This window comes from Neospora caninum, chromosome V (genome assembly GCF_000208865.1).
Source record: "Neospora caninum Liverpool complete genome, chromosome V".
Taxonomy (NCBI): domain Eukaryota; phylum Apicomplexa; class Conoidasida; order Eucoccidiorida; family Sarcocystidae; genus Neospora; species Neospora caninum.
The window spans coordinates 1,929,170-1,954,240 of record NC_018391.1 but is presented as its reverse complement, the minus strand read 5'-3'; the positions used below and the strand labels follow the sequence as shown (position 1 = coordinate 1,954,240).

Sequence of the window (25,071 nt, the reverse complement as noted above, 5' to 3'; positions counted from 1 at the left end):
GGCCGCAACGCAGACGGTGACGACCGCGGGAGATTCAAGCCGACCACCGAAAAACGAGGGGTCGGAACAGGAAGGAAAACGTCCAAACCATTATCGCCTTTCTCACTTCCTTCAGCAGACCTAGAATCGATCCATCTCTCTGGAGACGCAGTTATGACGAAGAAACATAGCTGGGATGACCACGAGTTTTCACCGCGCGTGGAGATGACAGGAAACGAAGAGAGACAGCGAACGCGTACGAAGGGCGGCGCAAAGAAGAGGCTGGAACGTCCTGGAACCCGACGTTGTCATGGACAAGCAGGAGTAGGAAGGCACAATGGTGTATGCACAGAGAAGAGAGAACGAGAGACTGGGAAAACGGACAAGAAAGCTCGCGGGGACTTTCAGTCGAAAGAAGTCTGTAGAGACAAAATCGCCTCCAGACTGTGTGTCTCATCACACGAAGCTCCCCTGCCTTCTACTTTGTGTTTTTCCCTCTTCCCGTTGAGTTCGTCTCCTTTGTCTCTCGGTTGAAGTGAACAACAGGTCGAATCTGCTTTTAGAGAAAGGAGGCACGGCTGCGTGTGCGAGAGGACGGTTTTGACATCATACTGCGGGACTGCAACATAAAGAGGGAATAGAAGGGCGACGGTTGGAAAACGGCGTATATTTGACCGAAATATGGTGCAGGAATTTTACAGGTGAAAACAGCAGCAATAGATTCACGCCTGCAGCCGAAATTTTAGCGTAATCCCCGAGTTCTGTATGGAGAGGGTCACAGGGCGCCGAGCACAAGTGCGCTCGTTTGCAGCGCGAACAAATGCGACAACTGCCTATCACAGGGGAATAAAATCGAGGTATAAAAGTCCCAATGGACATATTCCCTTCCCGTTGCCTCAACAGCGAAAGCAACAGGTCCACCAAGCTGCCGCCCTCTTGGTACGAACGCTTACGCACGGTACTCGTGGTGGGTATTTCAACGCGGAAATCAAAAGATGGGACGACAAAACCCTACGAAACCGAAAAGAAAAATTAGGGGAAAATGTTTTGAACGGGAAGGGAACATTCTAAATGGCACGCCGCGGCTTGTATATATGGGGAGTGGGTAAAATGCAACAGGACTTTCCGATACACGTCGTACACGGACTGCTGCTGTTGACAGGACGAAGGGCCGATTAGGGGGTCTGACCGCATATACGTGCATCAAGAAGACTTACATTCACCGGAAAATGTGAAAACACACAGAAGAAAAACTAGAAAAGATATATAAGGCCGCGTACATGCAAAAATGGAAACAGCACGACGTGTACTCTGCAGCGTTTTAAACCGCGAATATGCCGTAACACGGAGACATGTAAGTGCGTGGAACCCACATGGGGTTTTTATTACAGGATAGGGGAACGGGACAAAAAAAACCAACGGTTTTATTCGGCCGTAAAAGGGAAGAAAAACGCGCAAAAACAACTCCGCAAGACAGAGACAAAGGCAAAATGGATAAGAACATGTGCTCGTCCTGGGATTCCTTACCGGTCGGGATTGGGAAGAAGAAAGCCGCACGAGCATGTGGTAGCCCAACCACGCTGCATACATACAGCATTGAACCCGTAGGTGTGCTGGCGCATGGGAAGAAGAAAATCTATGCAGAAAATGGGTGGTTATGAGGCAAAAAACCTGTGTCCTAGTGATACTAAGTTTTCTTCATCATAATAGGGCCTGAGCGATGCACTTTCCACTTTGTGTTCTCGCTGTTGACTTCTTTTTCCGGAAATACAACCGCTGGAGAAAATCACTTGTAGGCACTGCCGCGACGACACTAAGAAGGGGTACGCGGTGTTGCGCTCCGCGGTCTCTTCTCTCGCTTCAGACGGACGAATCGCTCGAATTGCCCGTCCCCCCCAAGAAAGCGGAGGAAGAACTATTCAAAAATACTTAGATGGCGAACCGATCTCGTCCATCGACATTGTCTGAATCAGCGAATTTGGCACGCAGGCCTGCTAACGAACTAGAACACCCGACGGACTACACATTAGGTGTGCCACTCATGCTGTACCTGCAGAGTGACCAATGATCCCCTCTAGCACGTTGGTCAAGTGCCCAGGATCTACACGTTTCCAGCCGCTGACCTGTGATCGTCTGTGTCGCATGGCACGACTTTGTTTTTTATTAGACCCACTCGAATGTTGATAGGCGTCGCTTAATACAAACCATATTTTATGAGCAGCCACCAGCGAAAGCAGGATCCGCGCTCGGGCACCGCCTCTCGTCTACCACGAGCATCACCCTTTTAACGCAGGACACGATTCCCTTTTCCGTGAAAACACACGCTATCAGACCCTTCCTCATTCGTGACCTTAATTGCTGCATTCAAGTGGAATTCTGGCTCCTTTTCACTGGCAGGTAGACCACTTTTCACGCAGCTCTCTGGCCTGTGTTACACACCAGCAACTCGGTGTCAGTCCACTTGCGATAATTATTGCAGCGCAACAGGATCATCGATAGCAGAACCTCGGCGATAGTGATTACCAAGTGTAGTGATACAGCATCCCCATAAATAACTACTCTGCAAACTTTCGAAGGCAGCAACTTATTTGTGATCGAGAAATGGCCCAATTGTGAGGGATTCTTGTGTGACTACAGTGAAGCTGGTAATGCCATACAGATGCGGCCGGGTGCCATCAGATGACGCTCGGATCGGTTTGCCACAAAGCTGTCATACACTAAGGTACAGAAAGAAAAATGATGAAATACCAACTCTTAGAGTGACCCGATCTCCCACAAAGTACACAACACTTTCTGCTTTTTGGTGGCATTGTTCCATCGCCGACAAGCAACCCACTCTTTCAATAACGATGAGGCGATTCCGAGAAAGATTTGATGTTTGGTCTGTAGCATTCGACAGCTTCCGAATGCCTGGCAACGTTGACAAACGGCAGAAGTATGCTCTGCCCGAACTCTCTAAAAAACCAATGAGGCGCGAGGCTCATGAAACAGAACATTCAATTGCACGTACCGGACAATAGAAGAAGCACAGGAGTAGATGACGATATCGGCAACGGAGAACTGAAAAAAATTTGGCAATTTGCGCTTACTCGTCAATCAATTGAAATGCTTACGCAACCCTCTACCCATGTCGGCCGTAGCCGCCGAGTCGCAAAGGCACTCTCCTCTTCCCACTGGCAGTCTGCGGCTGCTGGTGTGGCACTTTCGTCGTTCGTCGGCACCAGAGCATTAAGAGTTCGAAGAATTGGAAGGAGCTTTTCTTTGACAAACTTGGCTTTGGCTCGATCTTGGCTCATTCTCTGTGTCTCACCGCACTGACAATCTGCCCTCCACAGTGACTGAAGAACAGAGAAGCCGTATTCTATGATAGACTCGATTTTCTCTCTTTCTGCCGGCGACCTCCCCATTAAACCCGTCTTGGCTGCAACATATCGTAAAACTGTTCCCGCTCCAGTCATTTCGCAAGCCCCGTCTGAATAGTACGGTAAGCTGTCTGGGAGCCTCGCGGCAACGAACTCGTCCTTGAACGTGTCGGACATAATGGACCGCCCGACGTGAAACTCCATGTACGGAACAGACTGGTCATTCAGAACCAGCCGAATTGCATCAGCGGATCCCCTGTCAGTGAGAGCCTCAAGACATCTGCTTGATGAATCAATATGGTAAAACACTTGCCTGCATTTCAGATACACCAAGATGTCTTTCTTGAGTGAACGAGGGGGACCGATGGCGACGCCCGAGTAGAATCTTGCAACAAGGCGAGAGAGTCTGTGTTGGAGTTCAACGTCAGGCTGAAGGTCGTCAACTGGGACGGGGAACGTCACTTTCCGTGACGTTACCGTTGATGTTGACCCGAGAGCGTCTTCCAGTTGGTGCTGACAAACGATAGCAAGGGTTGCCACGGCGTCGGCATCAAGCCGCACTCCCCGGAGAAAAGGACTTGTGACTGTGAAATCGAGAAGCCAGCGAAGACCAAAGTGTTTCACCATACACACCTCAGCGTGTCGGCGCCGTCGTCCGATACCGGGCAGAGAAGCCCTGCGACGAGGATTCCTCTTGTCTGCCATTGGAAACACTGGGATTCCGAGAAGCTGCAATGCTAATCACGCAATTTCAACGATCTGGAACTAAACACTCCACTGTTCACCTACAGTTGACCCAGGCGGAACCACGTTGACAAGCAGCGTGTGCAGGGACGAACGCTTTAGGTGAAGTGTAAATACACCTGCCGCCCTCGTGTGCACGGGCCGCAACCTTGAATATTCAAAGTCAGTCAAGCCGGTTCCAAAGCGTGTGTGACCAGGAGTGCTGCACTGTGTTACCCATACCAAACACGGAGAGGGATGCCTCGCGTGACCAGAGAGCGAACTTTTTTGAGCAATTTTGTTCGTGACTAGCAAGCGCCGTTCGACTCCGTGTAAGGGAAGACCTCCCTGAAACGATAAGGCTCTTACAAGTTCTTGAATGGCGATCCCCAGTATGCAGTTGACTCCAACACAGCTACATCGCCACTGTGTATACCACGTAGCCCATACGACAAAATTAAAGCATTAGTATGAGGGACGCCACTCGAGGCACTGAGTCCAATCATCGAACACTGTACAAGGATGTGATCGAGAAGGCACTCGCTGCTGCATTGCTTGTGTTCGGGAGAAAACATTTTGCTGCCTTTGCGGCGACATAAACACACCCACGACCACCTAGCTTCCTCCAAGGAAAATTACTGTCACACCCGTGCACCACGGGTGTCAAAAGCTGGTACCTGACTGCGCCGACATTTCCAGGACACAGTTATGCGGGCAAGCATTTACTGCATGTCCCTTGATAGACAAAGTGAAATGAAACCAAAAATGAATAAAAATGTCACAAGCGTGAAAATACTGCCTTGACGATGCGGGGAGGACATCAAATACAAAGTACCACAAGACTCGACGCAGGATCGTTGAAAATCATATCTGAAGCTTCTTGAACGGTGTACATAAACAGACGGCAGACACTCGTGACGTGCAACAACAACGTCCTGGCCACTGTACCCATTCGGGCCCAGCCACAAATGTTTGATGATCCTCTTGCAATATCTGGCCTCCTGGTTCGCGGCCTGAGACAAGAGACACACAGTATTGTTTGGGCAGTTAAAATAGTGCGCCTCACAACGGCAAGAAATCCTTCAGGGTCTGCAAACACTGCATCATATCCTCTCAATCCAGTCTCACCTTTTTGTCTCAGCCCCTAAAACTGCCAGATCTACAGGCACGCCGAGTGCGGCGACCTCCGAGGCAACAGCATTGAAATCCTAAAAAGACCACAAGACACAACTGAAGAGTTTTGTTTTCTCTTGAACGCTCTAAAAGGGTGGACGGATTTGTGACTGACAACACCAGTTTTCTGCAGAAAGTTTACTGGCTGCAATTAACATCGAAAATGTTCCTGTTTCTCTTTACAGCTATCCCGTCTGCTCCAGTATATACAGCATATCCTACCTGGGTCAAGATTTTGTCTTGTCGCAGCCTCAGTGTTCGAAATAGCTCACACCCATGACGAGAGCGGAGCCTGCCGCTAAGTTCCGGGGAAGAAAGCTCTGAACGAATCAGGTGCTGAATGTTAGAGATCTCTAGCTCGTCTGCCTGCAGAGACAAAATAGAAGAACCCAGAGGAGCAATTCATTTCAAACAACGACGAGTGTCTTCCGGTGTATGAGGGGAACGGTATCGTGAATGTTGCGGGACAATTTGAGTTGGTTAGCTATTTGCTCCGTGTAGATCTGTGTAAGTGATTTCGGTCTTACAACCAGAGCCCAGCCCCGGTGACCTGCTCCGGGTCTAACTTACCGAAAGCGCATCCGTCAGATCCTCCACGAACCGCTGCCACATTAATTCAACTTTGTAATCAATTAGCAGTTTCCTCAGGAGAAGGAAAAGTAGCGCCGCGCATAGGGTAGTCGCCAACAGCTGCGGCAACAAAGCGCTCATACCAGTGAAAACTCCTGGTGAAGGTGCACGAATATCGAGAACGCAACAGGCGTATGGCACAACAATAGTCACGCATCACCACTCAGTGACGCTTGATCAGATCTACACACAACGGAACTTTATCAGTCGATTTCCTCACATCTCTCCTTGACCGAGAAAGAAACTGAGTAACTCAAGCTGCAGCACCCAGGTTGCCCTTTTGTTTCTTCACGCACACAACTCCATAGCTGAAGCAGCTCACCTGTTCGATAAAGCTGCTTCCTTTCCTCGACATTATGCCCGAAGGCGATTCAGATCCACTAAGAACAGTATCGAGAAGACCAAGAGGCCATTGCCACCAAGCCAAGGGGCCGCTCTCGTACGTGAGGGGGGGTGACTGGTTGTGTATCCTCATGATGATGGTTGCCACCGCAATCAACTTTGTTGACCCTTCGCTCACACACCTTGCCGGCGCCGGGCTACGGCAACAATATCACTGGTGACTACGGGTCAGATCAACTAGCTCATATTCCATGCCCAGTTTCCGGAGGAGTGATGGCGGCACAACCGAGGTGGTCTGGATGAGGGGATGAAAGACTGTGACAATACCCCTGTGTTAAGAGACGCGCACAGATGCAGTGCTGGATACAAAAGGATGAGAAAAGCATCGCTCTGGGATATAGGTTAGTCAATGAATTCACGGAAACACGCCATCAAGGCAGGCTGAGTAACCGTTGATATATCGGCTGGGTTCGATTGACAACAGCTGCCAGTAAGGCTACCCCGTCCACCTCTTCTACTCTTTTTGGAAAGGACGAGATGAGAAACACACTTCTCTCGCGGAAAACGTAGATGCTGGCTTCCGTGAGGTCACGTAGGATAAAGGTTGCCCTGAAAGTGGGAAAAAATTCTGAGCTTTTCGGCAAGGCAAATTTGGACCGCACATGCGTGCCAGCTGCATCTAGCGTCAACGGCCTGCCGTGGTGAGCCGTACTGTCGATTGTTGTCTACCGGGAGAGACATCGCTGCCACTATGGTTTAAGCGACGCACAGCGCAACGCCAGCGTGTTCGCGCTTGTGAGTGGTGCGACAACTTTTCTCACTCCGTGATTCCAGCAAATATGAGTTGTTTTCACTCTTTGGCCCCCTCTTACAGCAAAATCTTCCTCCTATGTAGTTGTGCGACCGCCCAAATGTCAGTACTTTCGTGCTCGCGAGGCGCATGACTGTTCGAACGAGGCGAATTCGTCATGCGGACGATGCCCGGACTGCACTTGAGGTTCTCGCAATCCATTCGTGGGAAAAGCCACTTGAGTTTCTCCTCTAAGGCCGTGCCAAAATTTGCTGGAACCAAATCGAGAGACATTTTGAAAGCTATGACGAAGCTGACAGAGATGCGAAGCTAATATATTCTGCGGTGGCAGGAAGCACACCAATGCCCCGCATCATACGCGACGGCACGCACCAGTCGAGCTGACCGCACCAGGACGACGGCCAGGCTCAGCACCAGGCTCACACAAAATAAAAAAATCGTTGTCCTGGCGTACAACTCCTTGAGTAAACACAGAAAATCCGTTAGTTCTGAGCAATGTCTCTTGGGGGAATGAGTCTAGTACCGGGAATGCAACAGTTGACCCTTTGGCTGTACATTTGTTACGACAAGCGAGCTCGTGAACTTCACCGTCAAGGGCGAGACAACGTCTACAAACAATCAGGGAACACTTTTAACAGGACATCGCCTGCAGAAAAGGCGCCGCCATGTCACTCTGCCTCCTTGTTGGTTACTTCCCCCCTGAGGTGTACGCCAGGCGCAACAGGTCGTATAGCCAGCTGAGATCAGTGTACTACTGCGGTACACATAATGTTCCGGTATGAGACAAGCACAGCCTACTATTCTGCCCTCAGTCAGTGAAGCGTAACCTGGTCTTGCTACCTAGCACAAATCCTAACTCTTTGTACTTCACCTCTGAGAGGCAATTTGGTTCCTCAGATCCGTAATCAAGTCTTTGTCACACTCTCGAAGCATCGCTGCAGCTCTTCGTGGCTGCCACTGAGTAACGTCGAACGTGTCACAGAAATAGCTCCTACGGCTACTGTTAACCTGTGGAACTATGCCTTACTGATTCGCCTGTAACCGGCCTTATGGAGCCACCACCGCCGCGATGGAGGGCCGCGTCAGTGGCGGTTCTGCTCCTCGCCATCTTCAGTCACAGTGACGTGAAGGCCGGCATTCCTCAGGCTGTCACGAGAGAGCAGATCTGCACGGTCAACGGCGCTTATGATCAGAACGATCCGCGGCGGATCCAATGCAAAGATACGATTCTAGGCACTGTGAGAATATCCAACAAAGAGGTAAGGCGGTTTTGATCCGCAGTGGGAGTTTCCTGTTTAGCACAGAGAGGCCCATTTCATTTTGCCAAGAATCCGGCCGGCTTGTGTATCGGTGCCAGCTATACACACACATGCTTTTCCCTGTAGCAAGCAGAACGGATACAATAAAAAAGTGTCTGCTGCCATTCCCTGTTCGTGCGCACTGTTTTCATAGAAATTTTCGTTTAATGTCACGCAAAGCACCATCGATTCCAGGGACAAGACCTACGCCGATGTGGGAAATGTCGGTTTTCTTGTGACCATTACAAAGACTCCCGTAACAATATCATTACCTTTAGAGTACATCAAGGTAAGCGCATCGAGTACGAGCTGCCCAAGAAGGGAGTCGTCCAAGCGACTTCTGGACTTGGCACATTTTCCTCGGCATCACTCAGAGGACATACGAGGTCTGTAAGAGGAGCAAGTCAGGCTTCAGTTCGTACAACCGCGCGAAATCAGAGGATATGACCTGCTAACGCCAGTCAGAATGCCACCAACACGAATCTTCCTTAAGACGATGGCTGTTACATCCCAATCACCCTCTATTCGCACAAGACAGGTTGACAACTCGTGCCTTGTGCTGTTCTGGCTTCGTGACAGGAGGTACCTTTCGATTATTGGGAAGAGATATATGAATACTCCCGGTGGGAGGCTGGCCGACAGCCGGAAAAATTCTGTTACGAAGACACAACCGCCAAATGTTCTGAGGATGGGAAGCTGGCGGTGCACCCCCATGGAAAGCCCCTTTCATGGGCCCACGGCCGCTGTTGCTGGTGTAGCGAAGTCCTGGCTTTCACTCATATCAACAACATGAAGAGGGGTAACTTTCGTTGCAACTGGTTTGGTAAGGGACATACCAGCTGCCTCTGGCAGGTCTACAAATCAGCCATTCAGAGGAGAGAGCAGGCCCTCCTGGAACCTCTCCGAACGGAGTCTTCACGCCGGTGGGTCCCTGAGACCTCGGCTTTCCTAATATGCGCAACGCTGTATTTAATTCTGATGCTCTTTCATGGAAGGCGAGAGGCTAGCAAGCTTCAACTTGCGAAGAGTTGCACTGTGTCTAGTGTTCGGAGGACGCGTGTGCCGTGGTCTATGCTCTGCAGAACTTGTGTTCGCGCGTTCCCTGTGGGTGACCAAGTCTTGCCCACGAACGGAATTGCCGTGGTACAGCATGCTGCGCATCGGCGATGGGAAAGAGTGGAGCTTCTCGGTCGAAGTCAAGCTGCGATGGTGGAGTACGTATTACGGATATTGCCGACATAATATCGGCGTCTTCTAGCATCTACGGTGTCGCTTTCTGTACGCTCTCAGCTCAAGATGCTTTCCTGTTTCCACGAATCTGTTCACCATTTGGAAGATTCTTTCGTGATGTATCACAGAAAGGGCTGCTGTGCTGCTGCGCAAATTAGAGGTCACACGACCATGCGACAGCAATACAAGTGGCGTATCTTCGTCCCGAATGCCGGGCACAGGTACACCGCTCCGTGTCGCTGTAAAGTGACATCGTAGTGAGACGATGAGCTCGCAACTGATTGATGTGTCTTTTCGGACGGACTTAACCTCCAGTGCAAAGTCTAAGTGTGTCGCGGCACCGGGCGGGCAGATGCGTGACATTCTACTGATGCCGCGCAGCCGGTGGAGTGCAGGTAGCACAGGGATTGCTGCTGTTGTGCACGCCGTCTTCACCGCCAGCTCTGCTCTCTAGCGGTCCTCACACTACCACCAACGTGATTCCTCAGGCGAGCACTGGAGCCAGCCCCACTGATGCGCTTAAAAGCCTTCCTGGGCCTGGCTCAGGTATGAATGTTTCACATGCATGTGGATGTTTTTCCTGAAGCCCCGCCCCGGGCCCTGGAGCTGGTGTCTCAAACCCTGTATGACCAGTGTGAAGCCGGGAAAGAAGTCGGCACTGTTCCATTGGACCGAGACTGCGAAAGAGAGAAGCACGAGCGCCTGGGCATCACCGACAGAATCTACACACTGAACTACACTACACCAGAAATTTTTGACCGTAAGCTGAAACGGAAACGGCACCTTCAAAGAGGCACGGCAAATACTCCTAAGCGCGGCAATGTACCCATATCACTGCCGCTGAATCTTCTATTGTCGTTTCCGGTCCCGCTACTGGGGTGATGCCCTAGCCCGAGGGGTACTGTCAGGTCTCTTGTGTGGTGGTAATGGACTTCAGAGATACGCAGATGAGGCTAGAGAAGAATATTGTGGCTGTTTTGCGCAGCCGAGTTTGACATCCGCCTTTCCCTGGAGTCCGACGGCACTTTGAAAGAGGTGAGTTCCACGCGCGAACTGCGGGTTTCCTTGCGATTCCACAGACGCGTGCGACGGCGCTCCGGTAAGCATCGCGTGAGCGGCCTTCTGCGGGTCATTTATACAGAGACAATATCTACTTATAATGTGATACCCTCAGAGACTATCGCTCCCAGTACGGTGGTACTGATCATACTAGCATCTGAGTAGTAGTTTTCTCTCGCTGTTAATACGAGTGATAGCAGTAATCCATATATTTTACGCCTAGAACATAACCGATGTGGAATAACCTTACAGTAGTAGGATATTGAAATCCAACACTTTTAGCTGTCTTAAACAGTCCACTGGGGTGGTGGTGTACAACAATCATAAAGGACTTGGTTGTCTGTATCTCATAAGTGGAGTCAACCGGGTCAGCGCAGGCTTGCCACGGTTCCCATTCTCAGGAGCTCCCTGACCGACTGCACAGCACACCTTCAGAATTCTGTGATTGTAAAGGCTGCGCTCGTCGTTGCAGGTCACAAATGTACTTGCGGGCAAATTCTTATTCATTCCTTCTTGGCCTCCAGAGCATCCTTGGGTGAAGGAATCTAAGCTTGAGGTACGAGGGAAACTCAACCTTACATGTCACGAATGCTACATGGGAGAAGGGGCAACAGGACAAGTTGGAGCTTTGCAACTTCCTACGAAAGATGCTGTGCTTGTACTCCGAATTTCCGCCATAGACGAGAACCATTCTCTTTCAAATCGCTCTTTCACTGATACGGGATCTCCCTCTCCCCACCAGAAAATGTGAGACGTGTCACGCCTTCGGTATTACAATCTCGATCAACGTGTGTTTTTCACAGTACGGATGTTCAACCGAGTCGGACCCAGCAGAGTGGGGAGTTACCGAAGATGATCCTCACTTGTGGAGGCTGTGCCAACAAGGTGGGTTCAGGGCGAAGCCGCTTCCATCTTCACAGCACTCTCCGCAAAGAACCGATCCTTATCGCCGCTCTTCTAGGCATTGGGGGAAAGCTCTCAGCGAACGCTCTGCGAGAGAAGTGCAGTGCCTCACCCGGGGTAGAATTTCTTTCTGAAGCGAAATCGACGACTCACCCTCTGTGGACTGCACGAGTGGTCAAGCAGTGCTACACTTGGCATCCTCTCATGTTTCCCAGGTTCTGTGTATTGCAACACCAAGTCGTGCTTAAAGCACGCCGTCATCTTGGACAAGGACTACGTTTCCGTGACGGGTTATGAATGCGACAAAGTTGGCACTGGCCTTGATCGATGGGGAGACATGAGGGGAGAATTCTGCTATTTGCTACCTGGGAGTTGTATCACCGGACAGCTTCGGAAGTTCAAGGAGGTCGACAGGCTGCGAATCGAGCAAAATCTAGCGCCATTATACGCAGTGAGCTCACAAGTCCAAGTGGTAGACCAAAGCCAGGCCTTTTCCCTGTTCTGCCTGGACGTTTGTGGCATCGACTTCCTCAAAGTGATAGCCCCGGCGGTTTTTTACACGAGATTTTGTTGTTAAAGGGAAGCCTGCGTCCTTGTCTCAGCTTTGTTTTTCAATCACGGTGGCACAGGAGTACTGATGCTGGATTTGGATACCAAAAATTCCAGCTGAACAGCTGCGCCTGCAAACGAACTACACACCTGTCCTCTGACTTTTCAGCTGAAACGAGAGTTCGGCGGCTTTCCTCGATATGCGCCGGACCCAATGAACGCAACAAGTCTTTCGTCGGCAGGCACGAGACACTATCTGGGTTATGATTTCGGAGAGCAGCACTACTCAGACATCCGTTTCGAGATGGATGCAAACGATGTCACCTGGCTGAGGGCGACATCACCTGGCCATATTACCTTCATCGAGTAAGACACCGTAGCGAGGATGGGGCCTGATCGTACTACGCAAGTGTGTACAGGCCTGCGGCGCTCAGAGGAACATCGGAAGATCCTTCCGACGCTCGCTGTCACCACTTTCAGGTTGCTTAACGCCTTGTGTATCTTGAGAATTTCGACGGTGCTCTGACGATCCCACAAGCATCGCTCTCTATGGAGATAAGTCCTGTCAGCCCCAGCTGGCAGCCTCTTACACGGCGGTCTTGTCAGGAGCGGATTCGGTTACTTGAATCGGAGGATACGTTTGAGCAGACGCATCATGCATGCACACTTAGTTTAACGGACTGCATTCATCGAGTTCAGAACGACAGTTTTGCCTCTCGAGAGATCGCTCCTAGCACTCTGCGCTACAATCGATCTCTCCTGGTGTGTTTGGCCCGGCTATTTCCACACGGTGGTCTAGCCAGATGTCCACCTTTGGTGGCATTAGAGCCAAGACGGTCATAGAATGGCACCGCGGGTCCGTGATTCAGCAGGCGTCTCGGTGACCTGTTTCCTCACCCAGAAGCCATTGGAGGAGGTAGGCGATTTGCTTATAGTTTTCGTGGCAGTCTCGGCTGCGTCTGCATCCCCGCGGCCACAGGCTGCTTTCCGTCTCGCTGCTTCGTGTCCTCAGAGTACCTCAGCTCGACGCATGCGCCTCCAGCAGCATTGGCGGGTGTCCGCTCAAAGCATACGTTTGGAATTCAGGTACAACGACAGCTCACGGCCTCTATGGCAGCAGAGCGTGCGGCTCGGCAGCTTGGTTTCCTTTTATCCTCGTCGTGAGGCTCGTGGCCAAAAAACTCAAAAGGACAACGAAGAAACACCGGGAGAGGTTACCTTCAGAGGCCAACGGCGGTGATGCGCCTTCCTCACCTGCTTCTCTCCGTGTAGAGGCGGGCTGTCAGAACCTCACGTAGATGGCTGTACTCGCGCAAGAGTCAAAGCGGCCGATTCAGCGCCCCGTCTTACAGTCATTCTGCGTCTGCGTAGCTGTGGTCGACATGTGCGTCTCAAGCACCACCCACCCCGCAACTATGGCTCACTTGTTGAATACCGTGGTCCGCTCAGGAAACGAAGATGCAGCGTTCGCAGTGGAGGTACCCTTCTGCATTGATTCAGACACAAAGGAGCGCACCATCGACGTAAGGAACGGTACTGGGTCACCCTGGGATGTCGGGTGGGCTGACTAGAACTTTTTTTTCGGAGAAGTCACCGAGAGCAGTTCCGTTCAAAAGCTGGAGACTGCCATTCAACTAGTTCAAGAGTACGCAAGCCACCGCCACAGAGCGGAATGCACCGAGATGTTTACGCTTAGAAAAGCAGATTCCCTTTTCTTGCCGACGGACGGTATGTTCGCCACACAACCGGGACTCCTGTGACACTAACCTGACAACTTTTTCCCTTTCTTGCCGCACCATACCAGGACAGTTTCTAGACTGTTTGCTGCAATATCATGTGTGAAGGATTTTCCGACTTGCGCGTTGAAAGGATCTAAATAAGAATCGAAGCCGATGTTTGCAGGCCTCCGCTTGGTTTGACGACTGACGAACCGGGGTTCACGATCTGTAGGCGCCATCGAAAACGTCGCGTCTGTCGCTGGATTCTTGACACACGAAAACACTTTCAAAGTTGGAGGCAAGACGTCTCTGCTAGTGCATGCTCCTTGTGGCTGCAGGTAAACCCCATTACACCAATTCGGACAACCGTGCCTGCTGACGAGACGGTTGTTTTCACGCTAACCTTCAGAACGCTTTCTTCGAGCGGTCTTAGTGTCACATGTTTCATGAAGCTGTACGACGCCCAGCATCTCATGCTCGACCAACAGACATTCAATGTGACAACGCGAGATGCTCAGGTAACATCTCTGCTGTTGTGGCTATATTACGCTGCCCACAGAAGATCTCCGGATTCACGACTCAGCTTGCGCACAGCGTCTCCAGTCGTTGAACGGCTTTCCCGTTCATGCCCCACCATGCCGTGCATTCTTGCGAATTCGTTTCGCGGAATACCCGAAAAGTGTCTCGGTACCACGGCGCCGTTTCGCTGTGGCGTCCGATAGCTTGGGGCTTGCTCGGGCACTCGTCACTTCGATCCGGCTGCTAAACGGCGCATAGGCTCTGGGCGGTGTCGGAGTGACGAGCGTGAAATCTGGCGGCTCGTCTGGAGACGAATGTGCAGCGCGGGGTTTCGACACACAGATGGCTACTCCCTCTACAAAACTCAAGATGCAGCCTCGAAGCAAAAACTCAAATAACCCGATGTTATGCTTTTCTGTGAGCAGGAGATGGTCTTCTTGCCTTACGAGAGCGTTGGAGAAGTCCATGTCAACAAAACGTACCTCGTAAGGCGCTTACAAGGGTGCCGTGCTGCCTCACTCTGACCCGGTACCCCTGGACACACCACTCTTGAGCACGAGGACTCCTTTTCTCCTCGCGCGTCACATGATGTGTTCGGCTTCTTCCAGTTGAAGGAGCGTCTGTTCGATTCGGCAGTCTGACTTATCGTCTTCCTAGCGATGGTCGGAACAGACCTGCTGCGACTTGCAATACACCGATTGAGCTATTTCCCAACATCTCCTCCACTGAGACTCCCGACACGAGGGAAAACGTGCACGATAAATCTCGTTCCCGTGTAAGTCTTTTCAGAGGCCACGGGTGGCCGAAGGTTCACGGTCTTGCGTGTAGTGGTTAGAAGTGACTCTGTCTCGCTACCCCTGGCCGCGAGCCTTTTTTTCAGAGTCGCTGGCAGACGAGATGAAGCAACGGAATGGAGGGAACGGGGGAGCGGTATCTCAGATCCTTCAAGGGCCGTACGGGGGCTTATCTTAAGCGCCTTTGCTGAACATTTCTGTGTGCTGGCAGGAAGACAAAGACGGTCTGTCGAATTTCGAGCGTTTCTTCGGTATTTCACGCCCATCAGGAGGCAGTGTATGCCCCTGCAGCTGGTATAATGGCGTCTGCCTCCTATTCAGATGTAAGAGCGCGATGCCCCGCTGCGAAGAGGCATTTAGTTACCACTCACGTATGCAACATCTGAGGTGCCAGGAGGCCTTACCGCCTAGTATCTGTTTGTCAGATCTCGGCAGCCGCAGAACCTCCGTTTTCGCACAAAGCTACAAGACCATTTTAGGTACAGTGTGTGCGCATTTCTTCCCCACAAACGCCCACGTGTTTCGCCATTCACCCAGGAGACCAGCACAGGTTGACTGTGTGAGCGAACGGCCATGATCAGTGAAAGTCATGAACCCCTGGCGAAATGCTGCACGCGCGTCGAAGCTGTTCCAGCAATCTGTTTCCCTCTTCTTTCTCCGGCGACTTTTTCCCTCTTCCGGAGGCACTCACGTTTCCTCAACCTGCATTTTCTTGTGTTTTCTGTGCTTGGCTGTTGGCAGTTCGGACGTGTTTCGCGGCCTTGAAGGCGACGATTTTGTCGATCCTTGCAATCGTTGTGGCAGGTGTCCTTCTCTTCTTCTTCGGCCCCTTCCTCTTGCCTTTCCTGCGCGTCGGGATTCACTGTTTCTGTGGGTTTGCACGGCGATTCCTTGCCGCTTTTGCCTTCTGTATGCGAAAATACTGTTCATGCCTAGTAAAAGCGTGCGGGACGTTCACTCGTCTACTCCGGACATCGTGCCGGGCCTGCTCGCGCTGCCTCGCAGCAAAATGCGGAGTTGTTCTCCGCTGCTGCAGCCGGGTGGGTGGCAGTCTGTCCACAAGTCTGCAGAAAGTAAGCGGACGCTGTTGCTCTGCGAGTGCCGCGTGTTTGGGTCGCCGCACAGGCGCCATGAACTTGAAAAAGAAAATACGAAGTCCAGAGGCTGCAGGCAATGCCAAGCGCCTGAAAATGCCGAAAGTGAAGATTATCGGAAAGCGAAAGGCACAAAAAACGCCTACCCTGGAGAAAATGCCTGAAACAAGTACTTCTCAGTCACACGACACACGGCCTCGAAACACGAATGCGAAACAACCTCAGAGAAGACTACTCGCTGGAGCCTTTACGAAAGCAGCAGCCGGCGCCACAGCAGTAGCCTCCTTTGGGCGGCGGAAGGGGAAAAAAAGGAAGGAAGAAGACACGGACGTGGCGGCTCATCCCACTGCGGCGCAGTCGTGCTCCGACGAGACGACGAAGGGTACCCGGAACAACGCGAAAAAGTCTGAAAAAGAAAATACCACGGAAACGTCCCTGTTCGCCGGACAGGCAGCACGCCACGCGGGAAAGTTGAGCAAGAAGGAAAAACGAGATTTGCGCAAACAGACAAAGAAACAGAGAAAAAAGGAATATCGACAGCAGGCTGCCACAGGGATACCAGAAAATGGGGCCGGAGAAGCAGGCGCAAATGTGCCCCAGAAAGACAGACGCAAGATGCCGAACAAAAGTGAGGTCGACTGGCCGCAGTCCTCGCCTGCGGATCCCCACGACAACGACGCATCTACTTCTGAAGTCACGAAATCAAACCGCCCGATCAAGAAGGACCAACGGGAGGCTGAGCGGCGACGGCGGCAACAGGCGTTTACAATAGCGAAGGAGGGGGTTAGTCAAGAGAAGGCAGAAGGAAACGGGTGGGATACGCACCGAACCTACAGCGAACCGGATCAGCCACACGTTCCAACCGCAGCAGTCTCTCTGGGAGAACACGACAAGAACACGACTCAGCACGGCAGGAGTCAGGTTCCGGACAGAGTCGCCGTTCGTGAGGGAGACAACAGTCAGAAACATCTCGAAACAGAGCTAGACGGACAGCAGCGGAGACACCCAGGTAAAGCAGGCTCTGATTCGCCCCCGACCAAAGACGGAGAAGACAATACGGGGCTTATACGCAGGCAAAAGCCGGTCAAAATGAAGGAAGAGGGCATCGAGGCAACTGCAAAAGAACGCCCAAAGGTTCGGGTCGTTGGCGTGGCAGGGAAGATGAAAAAGCTCCTGAAAAAACAGAGGGGACACGGCGCAGACCAAGACGGCAGTGAAGAGGCGGGATGCGAAGCGGAATCCAGAGAGAGAGAAGATGCACTAAATAAACAAGCATCGAAGACGAAGGGGAAGAACGAGAAGCCTTCGAAGAAGAAGCAGCAAACACAAGCAGACGCCAAAACGGATAACGAAGAGGAGGGACAGGACGAGGAAGAAGACGAATCCTATACACTAAAGGAAAAGGATGGAGGAGACACACCACCGACAACTCGACGGGCCCTCACAACGGCAGTGGCAAATCGACCTGAAACACTCGATGAAAAATACACTGAAGCAAGTTTCTCGACGCTTCCCAGTGTGGAAATCGAGGAACACGAAGAGACTCGTATGGGGGAAACAAATCCTCGCTATTGTTCGTCAATGCGATAGAGCGAGCAAAGACGGCCAGGGGCCTCCAACAGCAGAAGCATACCCGAGACGAAAAACCACAGACACGAGGCAGAAGAAAAATACTGAATGTGTAAGTGGAAACATACACGAATGGAACCAGGTAATGCGAAATGAGCAAACTTATACGCAGTTCAATCTCGGTTCACCAAGTCGACGCTACTACGTAATAAGCGTCGCACTTGGTACCGAACAGTCGCCAATATCACTCTCGTGTCGCGGTAAGGATTCCGCAAACTCTTGAAGGGTTTTTTGTTTCTTCGGATATGCGCCAAAAACGAAAGCTGTTTCCAAAGGCAGTACGTATTCAGCTACATGTCATCTGTCCTGGCGTTTCAGCTCTTGCGGGCTTGGGAAGGTAGAAAGAAGGAAACAGAAAACTTCCGGCGAAGCCTGCGGACGAATGTGGCCGATTTTGGGCGGAGTATGACGTCTGCAATTGTCTTCTTGGAGATCAAAGGTTTCATTGTTTTTCCAAAGGACGTTTCTCTCACCACAGAGCTGTTTTCGCCCCTTGCTGTTTATATCGGCACAGACTTTCTGGTCGAACTATGCTTGCCTGTTTCGTGATGTCTCTTCGTAGCCATACCCTCTTTCCTTCCTCCTGAGTGTTTGTAAAGGTTTCCTTTTCCTGTGCAAATTTCGAGACTAGAAACCGTCTCTGCGTTCTGTGGGAAGGGGGGGGGGGGCGTGTCTGCCACGTGTGCGCGACCGCAAGAACTTTCAAACCACTCCAAACTCGATGCACGGGGACGTTGGTTTTCAAGCACACTGATACGGCAAAGGTCTCCCGTCCCGTGCAGAAACAGCCAAATAGAGGTATGAAAAGCCTTGATGAAACCGGAACAAATGCGCACCGTTCTGCCAGAAAGGGAACCAAGTTGTGCAGTCAAATGCGTGTTGACAGGCCTGTCAGATCTCGTGACTTGCGCGATATTTAGAGCAGAGAAACCCTCTCCAAGTGACCCCGCGTGACTGCGTGGTTAATAATCCACCGTCGATTTTCCCGTTCACTCCTACTTTCTCTCGTCAACACGTTTGCCCTCTTGCTCTCCTTGCACAAACGTCAACTGTGCCAAATATGGGCACGAGGCTCAGCATGAGGCACCGATAATCTGACAATATGCAGCAGAACAGCTCAGGCTGCTGCGGCTTTCGCGGATCACAAGAGCCAGCGGAGGGCTAAACTCTGTTTTGTCAAGTGTAGAAAGAAAGGTCTGACAAGCGGTTGCCGGAGAAGCCATGAAGGGAAATCGCGTAGACCGAATCGCGTAGACATCGTTCATCTGGAAAAGAATACGGCGGCCGGGGACACGAGGCCACGACGACGGGGAAAGAGAGTTAGCAAAAAGACAAGGTCCTTGCACCTTTAGAACAAAACTCGCTGGAAGCGACATGGCAAAACAACTGAATGGCAGAACAACGCAAGAGCATGCGGCCACACATTCCTCGGTTAGTATGAGTTTCTGCTCATGGCCGAAACCAGCCAAAGGGCAAGCAAAAGAAAACATCGACTAGGAAGAGAAGGAAAAGACAGCACAGGCAGTTTTGGAGACGTTGGTCTTCTGTTCCAGGCTGGTCCCTCCTTTTCCCTTCTTTTATGGGGCAACAACGGCGAGCGGAACGGAGGAAAAGAAGAGGAGATGAAAGCAACCGCTATTGTCGCCGTCTCCATTTCTACCTGGAAGAGAGTCCATAGAAAGACAAGACGGTCGCAATGACGGCAGGCGGGAGAGACTGAAAGAAAACAGAGAGAAGAGAAAACGGAGCGACAACGAAGAACACGGAGGAGACGGTCATGCCTTCTTAGTCCAGTCAGTTTCAAGGAGATAGGGGCGAAGGAGAGCCAGAGTGATCGGAACAGCCTCTTCAGCTCGAATTGTCCTCGACCTCTGGAAGGCACAGGTGTTCAAGTACATGTCGAAGAGCGTGGACGGGTCTCGGCAAGGTGCGCAGTTCGACTGCCGATCTAGAAGAACGGCTTCCAAACCCTGCAGGCCTCCGAAAACGAGAAGCATGTGTCTGAAAACAGAAACAGCAGACCCAGGTCATCCTTCCAACTTCAGTCTTGCCTGGCTGATTCGAACTCTTCTACGGCTAGCCAAATGTGTAGCGTTTCCACTTTGCATTTCTGCCTCGTCTTTCGCGCCCTCTAGGTTTATTTCTCTCTGATGCTTCTTTCGCGTCTTCTCCGAGTTGCTATCGCTCTTCGTCCTCTGCGGTCCCCCTCCAAGCTCCTTCCCCTCAAGCTCTTTTTCTCCTCTCTTGTCGAAGTGCCCTCATCCCGCCTGGACCTCACGACCTCCGTCCGGCTTTCTATTCGTGACCGCCTCTTTGCCCTCAGCTCATTCCGCAGCGTTTCCCTTCGTGCGTTGATGCCTAGGCCCTCTCGTCGCTGTCTCCATTCACCTGTAGTTCCTCGGAAACTCGAAGCCGCGACCCACGCACGCCCCACGCTCCGATGTGCCGACTGTCAGATCGTAGCGGCCGTCGGCGCTGAAAGGGCAGCTGGAGAAAACGTCCTGGAAATGCTGAGCAATGCGGACGCGGTAGCCCCAGTAGAGCCCTGAGCGAGGAACACACAGACACTCGAGAAAGGGGTTCGCATGCGTGCACCCCTGCCTGGGGAGCAAGACCAAAATAGACCACAAAAGACGTGGCCGTTCGTTGCACGCATAAGGACCACGAAGACAGATGCGTGAAGTTCGTGTGAGCTAGTCAACACCGAGAGACAGCGACGTCCGCCGCAAAAAAGACCGACCGGTCTCGTAAACGGTGCATAGGCGCTCTCACGCAAGTTTTTCTTCATCGCGATCTGAACGGCAGCACACAGCGCGACGCGACTCCGAAATCGGAGTCAGGAACGAGGAAGGAAACCGAAGCGGGCGCCGAGACACAAAACCCCTTTTCTTACTGGCTTCAAAAGCTCGTCCCTCGTGCCCTCACCTGCCTTGACCGGGGGCTCGTCCGGGGAGACTGCGACGCCTCGCATCAAAGGCGGCTCTGCGTCGCCTCTTTCCTGAGGCTGGCGCTGAAGCTGCCGGACAGAAGCGTCGAGACGAACCGTCACTCTGAAGAGAAAAGACAGAAAGCGCCTGGGCCGTGAGCAAACCGGGACCGACGCGCGCGGGAGAGACGCGGGCCCTCCACACAGCCTCACATCCCGATGAGATACACATGCACGTCTCACAGAGTGATAACACAAGACGCAAACACCCACACAAAAGATATATATATATATATATATATTATGTGTATATATGTATATATATGTATATGTACATATGTATATGTATATATATATATATATATAGGTATATATGTATAGGTATATATGTATAGGAATACATGTATATGTATATCTGCAGAGTCATACAGGCATAGACAAACCTGTGTGCCTTCACAGCGGCGACAAACATTGGGAGACGGGGGATAGAAGAGCGTGTACATTTGCGCCCCTTGTGTATCGTTCCGACGAAAGGGGAAGATGACTGCCGACCAATAGGCCTGCAGGTCCCCCGCCGCGCCACTGCTTCTCCCTCACCTCATCCCATCCTCCAGACGGCTGTTGGGGATCCACACGAGGGCAGGCAGCCCACACTCCACCCAGGCGCCTTGCTTGTTCTTGAGCCTCTTCTTCTCTGCAGCAGTCAGCTTCACGTCGTCTCCCGGTCCCTTCGCTCGGTCGCACTCCGTCGCTTTCGCGTGCTGCCTTTCTTGGCGCGTCTTGGACGAAGCGACAACGACGCCTTCTCGGTACGGCAGCCACTCGTTTCTTCGCAGATGGTGGGGCGCGTCCAGCGGGTTCTGCAGCCCCGCGAAGCGCAGATCTAAAATGCAGGGAACACAGGAAAAACGGGAAAAGGATTGGAAGACAAACAGGCTTCGGGCGAACCTCCGTGATTCCCGGAAAAAAAGGAAACGGAGAAGTCGTGAAGAAACGCTGCCTTGCGAGCCTGACCCGCAGCGCCGCCGTCTTCGACTCAGCTCCAAACACCTACCCTCGGACATAAACAAATATATGGATGGGCACGCCAGAAAACACATGCATGCCGCTTCGCGCCTGCACACTCGTCCACCAGCACATACTATAAATATATACTATATATATATATATATATATATATATATACGCATGCACTTACCAGAGTGGATGGGGAAGAGTGATTTCCGGAGGAACTGTGGGGTTTCCAGATATCGCAGATTGCGAACGAAGAATTCGAGCGCTCGTGAGTGGCCGTCCTCTGCGTTTCCTCTGGAAATGGCAGCCGCTGAGCGAGGAAAACAGAGACACAGTGTCCCCTCAGAGTCCAGCGTGCCTCCGCACCGAAACGAGAGAAAACGCCCACGTGACTGGTGCGCACAAATGAGCAGAAGACGAGGACTCGGTGGTAGTCCTGTGTCCGATAAAGACAGCGGACGTCGCTCTGGTGGGATACCAAGGGTTCGAGAAACGGAAATGTCCAAACAGCGCAGGACTCAGAGCCCGTGAAAACACGTGTTTGGCGCACTGTGTCATCTCTTTTTCCCTCGTTAGCTCGTCTGTGCACACTTCGGCAGACACTGGGGACGCACAGAAGCGCCCGCGGCTGCTGCATACGCGTCTCCCGTGAGGGCTCTCTCGCGCCTGTTCAAAGAACCTGGAAGGTTCACACGTGTGGCCGGCGCTCCACGCGAGGCATGCAAAACTGCGAAAACAGGCATCGGGTGGCGCATGCACCTGACAGCAAAACGAAGTGGTTGCTTGGAGCGAGCACAGAAGATGCAGCCTGGGGGAAACGACGCGCACGCCGCCACCACCACCATGAATCGAAAATGGCGAGAAAAAATAAAACAGAACAAGCGTCTGCCGAGCTGCCGGAGAACCCTAGATCGAGAAAGCCTTCGAGGGCCTTCCAAGTGCGGCACTCACCGACGTCTTCATAAACAATAATCTCGTCGACGCCAAAAACAGTTAGCGTGCGCGCGATCTGTCCCACGAGTGCTGCGCGGAGCTCTGCCGTCTGAAGAGAAAAGGCAGAGTTACGCAGAGGGGGCGTGAGAGGGGAAGCAAGGGATATGAAAAGCGCGCGAGAGAGCACGAAGTACAGAGAGAGAAAGAATCAAACGAGAGGCGCGGACGGCAAGGGAGCGACAGCAAGAGAGCTAGACAGCAGCTGAGAGATGAACAACGAAAAGCGAGTACAGCGATGAGAGAAACAATGACATGAATCGTGCAAGTTCTGGTTGAGGTTTCTCCGCGTGCATCACTCTGCAGGGGGCACCCTTGACTGGAGATACACCCCGACAGACAGCACCTTTTAATAGGCAAGTGGACTGACAGGCAAACTGGAACGCGGCCGGAAGAACAGGAACAAAGGTGTACCTGTGCATTGTCGATGATGGAGGCGGGCAACGCAACGGACAGCGTCCGTGTTCTTCTCGCCCCTGCGAAGGGCAGAACCTGCCACGCAGTGAATGGGAAGAGAACAAAACAGAACATCAGAGAAGCCAGAGAAAACAGGTTCCTGAGTATAGGAGCGGTCCCTTGCTTCTACCTGGCCCTTGGAACCTGCGCGCTTTGTCGCCTTCCCCGTTTCTCCGTCTCCGTCTAACGATCGTGGCTCCTTTCCGCGTCCCACCCTGTCCACGCTGCGCTCACTTTTGGCACGAATCGGAGCAGCTCTGCTGTCTCCTCTTCGCCGGCTTCTTCCCGTTCTGTTGCTTCTTTTGCATTTTCTTCGGCCTCGCGTGTCTCTGTCCCTTTTTCACCGAGAGGAGGAAAGAAGCGCTTTTCGCCCGCGGAGACGTCGAAACCGAACGAGCCTCCTCTGTCTCCTGCTGACGGACGAGAATTTCTGTGGTCGCGTTGTCCAGCGCCCCGCCAGCGATCGCGGTCTCGACCCGTCACCGGCTCTGTCCTGCAAAAAAGCAGACAAAACCCTTTCCATCAAGTCATGTCTTTTTGATGCCGAGATGTGTCTGCCGAGCTCCAGAAAGCAGACGGAAAAGCCTTCTCTTCACATTCCTGTGTTTTACTTTTCAGAGGCGTGCGCTTCTGACTGACCGTATGGGAGAAGGCCCCGAGGGTTCGCTCTTCCTGTCAGCAGCGTTATCCATGGAGCGTTTTCCTTCTTGTGTTTCCTGCGACACCACGGGGCGTTTGACAATATGCAGCTGATACTCGTCGTCATCCTCATCTCCACTGTCTGTTTGACCTCCGTTTCGACCGTCTTCTTTGCGTTCCATCACATCGCGACACTGGTCTGAAGTCCCGCGCGCGTTTTCCTCTCCGTCTCCACTGCATTTGTTCGTCTCTCCGTTTCCCTTCCTCCGCTTCTTGCTCTCCTCCTCCTCACGGCCTCGAACTTCTCCGTCCCTCTCTGCCTTCGTGCTCCGGTTCTCCCCCTGGTTTCCGGTGCCTCGCTTTGTCGCGGACCCAGCTTCTCTTTTTCTCTTTGCATCACGAGCAAATTTCTTCCCTTTGCCCCGTCCCTTTTCTTCCTCCACGTCGGAGAGAACAGCCTGTTCGTCTTTCTCTTCGATGGCCGCCATGGCTGCGGCCAGCATCCGCTCACGCTCGCCTTCCCCGACAGATGTCGCGTCTGGTTCCTCCTCTTCGTCTTCTTCCTCTTCCCCCTTTGAGTTCCGGGCAAAAGAAGGAAATCTATTTTCTGCATAGGGCCTGCTAGATTGACCTCCGCGAGAATCTTTCTCCCACGGCTTTTTCCCACTGTTTCCGAGCTCCCTTGCTTGACGATAGTCTTTCCGGGGGAATTCCGATTTTCCTTCATGCCGAGACTGTATGATATCGCCTGTCTTCATCCGATCATCCCTCCACGACCTCCCCGAGGCAGGCGCGGGCTCTGCAGGCTTCGACATCCGCGCTGAGTCCCGCGGCGAGTGTATAGACACTCCAGGTTTCCGTGTCGCGTCGCCGCGCACCTGGCCATTCTGTCCACGCTCATCCTTCCGCCTGATCTGCGAACCTTCTTGAGACGGGCTGGGATGGCCCCCTTCGACGCTTTTCCTCTTCTGGTCTTTCGGCGCGCCTGTACCAGCTTGTCGTTTCCCTCCCAGAGGCGAACTCTCCGAGGCAGAACGTGCCGAAGCACTTGGAGAGACAAACCAAGAAGCCGGCACCAGCTGGCTGTTGCGAGCGCTCGCTTTACCCGGGGGTCCCATCCTTCGTCTTTCTCTGGTAGCGGGAGGGGAGAGAGGGAAGCTGGGGTCGCAGTCAGCGCCAAGGTCGGAAGATGACGAGCCTCGGGTTGACTCGTGGCGGACTGAGGAGAGGCGC

General features: G+C 52.4%; 4 protein-coding genes across 4 annotated transcripts; 1 reads left to right on the top strand and 3 right to left on the bottom strand.

Annotated features, from left to right (window-relative positions):
• Positions 1–2,689: 2,689 nt before the first annotated feature.
• On the bottom strand, positions 2,690–4,046 carry NCLIV_014500 (putative glutathione s-transferase; the record flags this gene model as incomplete). The annotated part of the gene is made up of 3 exons (XM_003881640.1): positions 2,690–2,932; positions 3,105–3,597; positions 3,649–4,046. 3 exons carry the CDS (start codon positions 4,044–4,046, stop codon positions 2,690–2,692), a joined length of 1,134 nt encoding a protein of 377 aa, XP_003881689.1.
• Positions 4,047–4,884: 838 nt separating this feature from the next.
• Positions 4,885–6,342, bottom strand: NCLIV_014490 (conserved hypothetical protein; the record flags this gene model as incomplete). The annotated part of the gene is made up of 5 exons (XM_003881639.1): positions 4,885–5,077; positions 5,193–5,272; positions 5,460–5,603; positions 5,808–5,927; positions 6,190–6,342. The coding sequence occupies 5 exons, from the start codon at positions 6,340–6,342 to the stop codon at positions 4,885–4,887; spliced, it is 690 nt and encodes a 229-aa protein (XP_003881688.1).
• A 1,727-nt stretch (positions 6,343–8,069) lies between these two features.
• Positions 8,070–17,774, top strand: NCLIV_014480 (hypothetical protein; the record flags this gene model as incomplete). The annotated part of the gene is made up of 15 exons (XM_003881638.1): positions 8,070–8,279; positions 8,473–8,607; positions 9,436–9,532; positions 10,135–10,308; positions 10,534–10,583; positions 11,080–11,163; positions 11,411–11,492; positions 11,726–11,961; positions 12,229–12,425; positions 13,072–13,145; positions 13,431–13,582; positions 14,116–14,295; positions 14,722–14,781; positions 15,302–15,413; positions 16,216–17,774. 15 exons carry the CDS (start codon positions 8,070–8,072, stop codon positions 17,772–17,774), a joined length of 3,402 nt encoding a protein of 1,133 aa, XP_003881687.1.
• A 1,814-nt stretch (positions 17,775–19,588) lies between these two features.
• On the bottom strand, positions 19,589–24,956 carry NCLIV_014470 (conserved hypothetical protein; the record flags this gene model as incomplete). The annotated part of the gene is made up of 9 exons (XM_003881637.1): positions 19,589–19,814; positions 20,202–20,358; positions 20,739–20,863; positions 21,337–21,622; positions 21,938–22,063; positions 22,705–22,795; positions 23,158–23,235; positions 23,434–23,692; positions 23,839–24,956. The coding sequence occupies 9 exons, from the start codon at positions 24,954–24,956 to the stop codon at positions 19,589–19,591; spliced, it is 2,466 nt and encodes an 821-aa protein (XP_003881686.1).
• Positions 24,957–25,071: the final 115 nt, after the last annotated feature.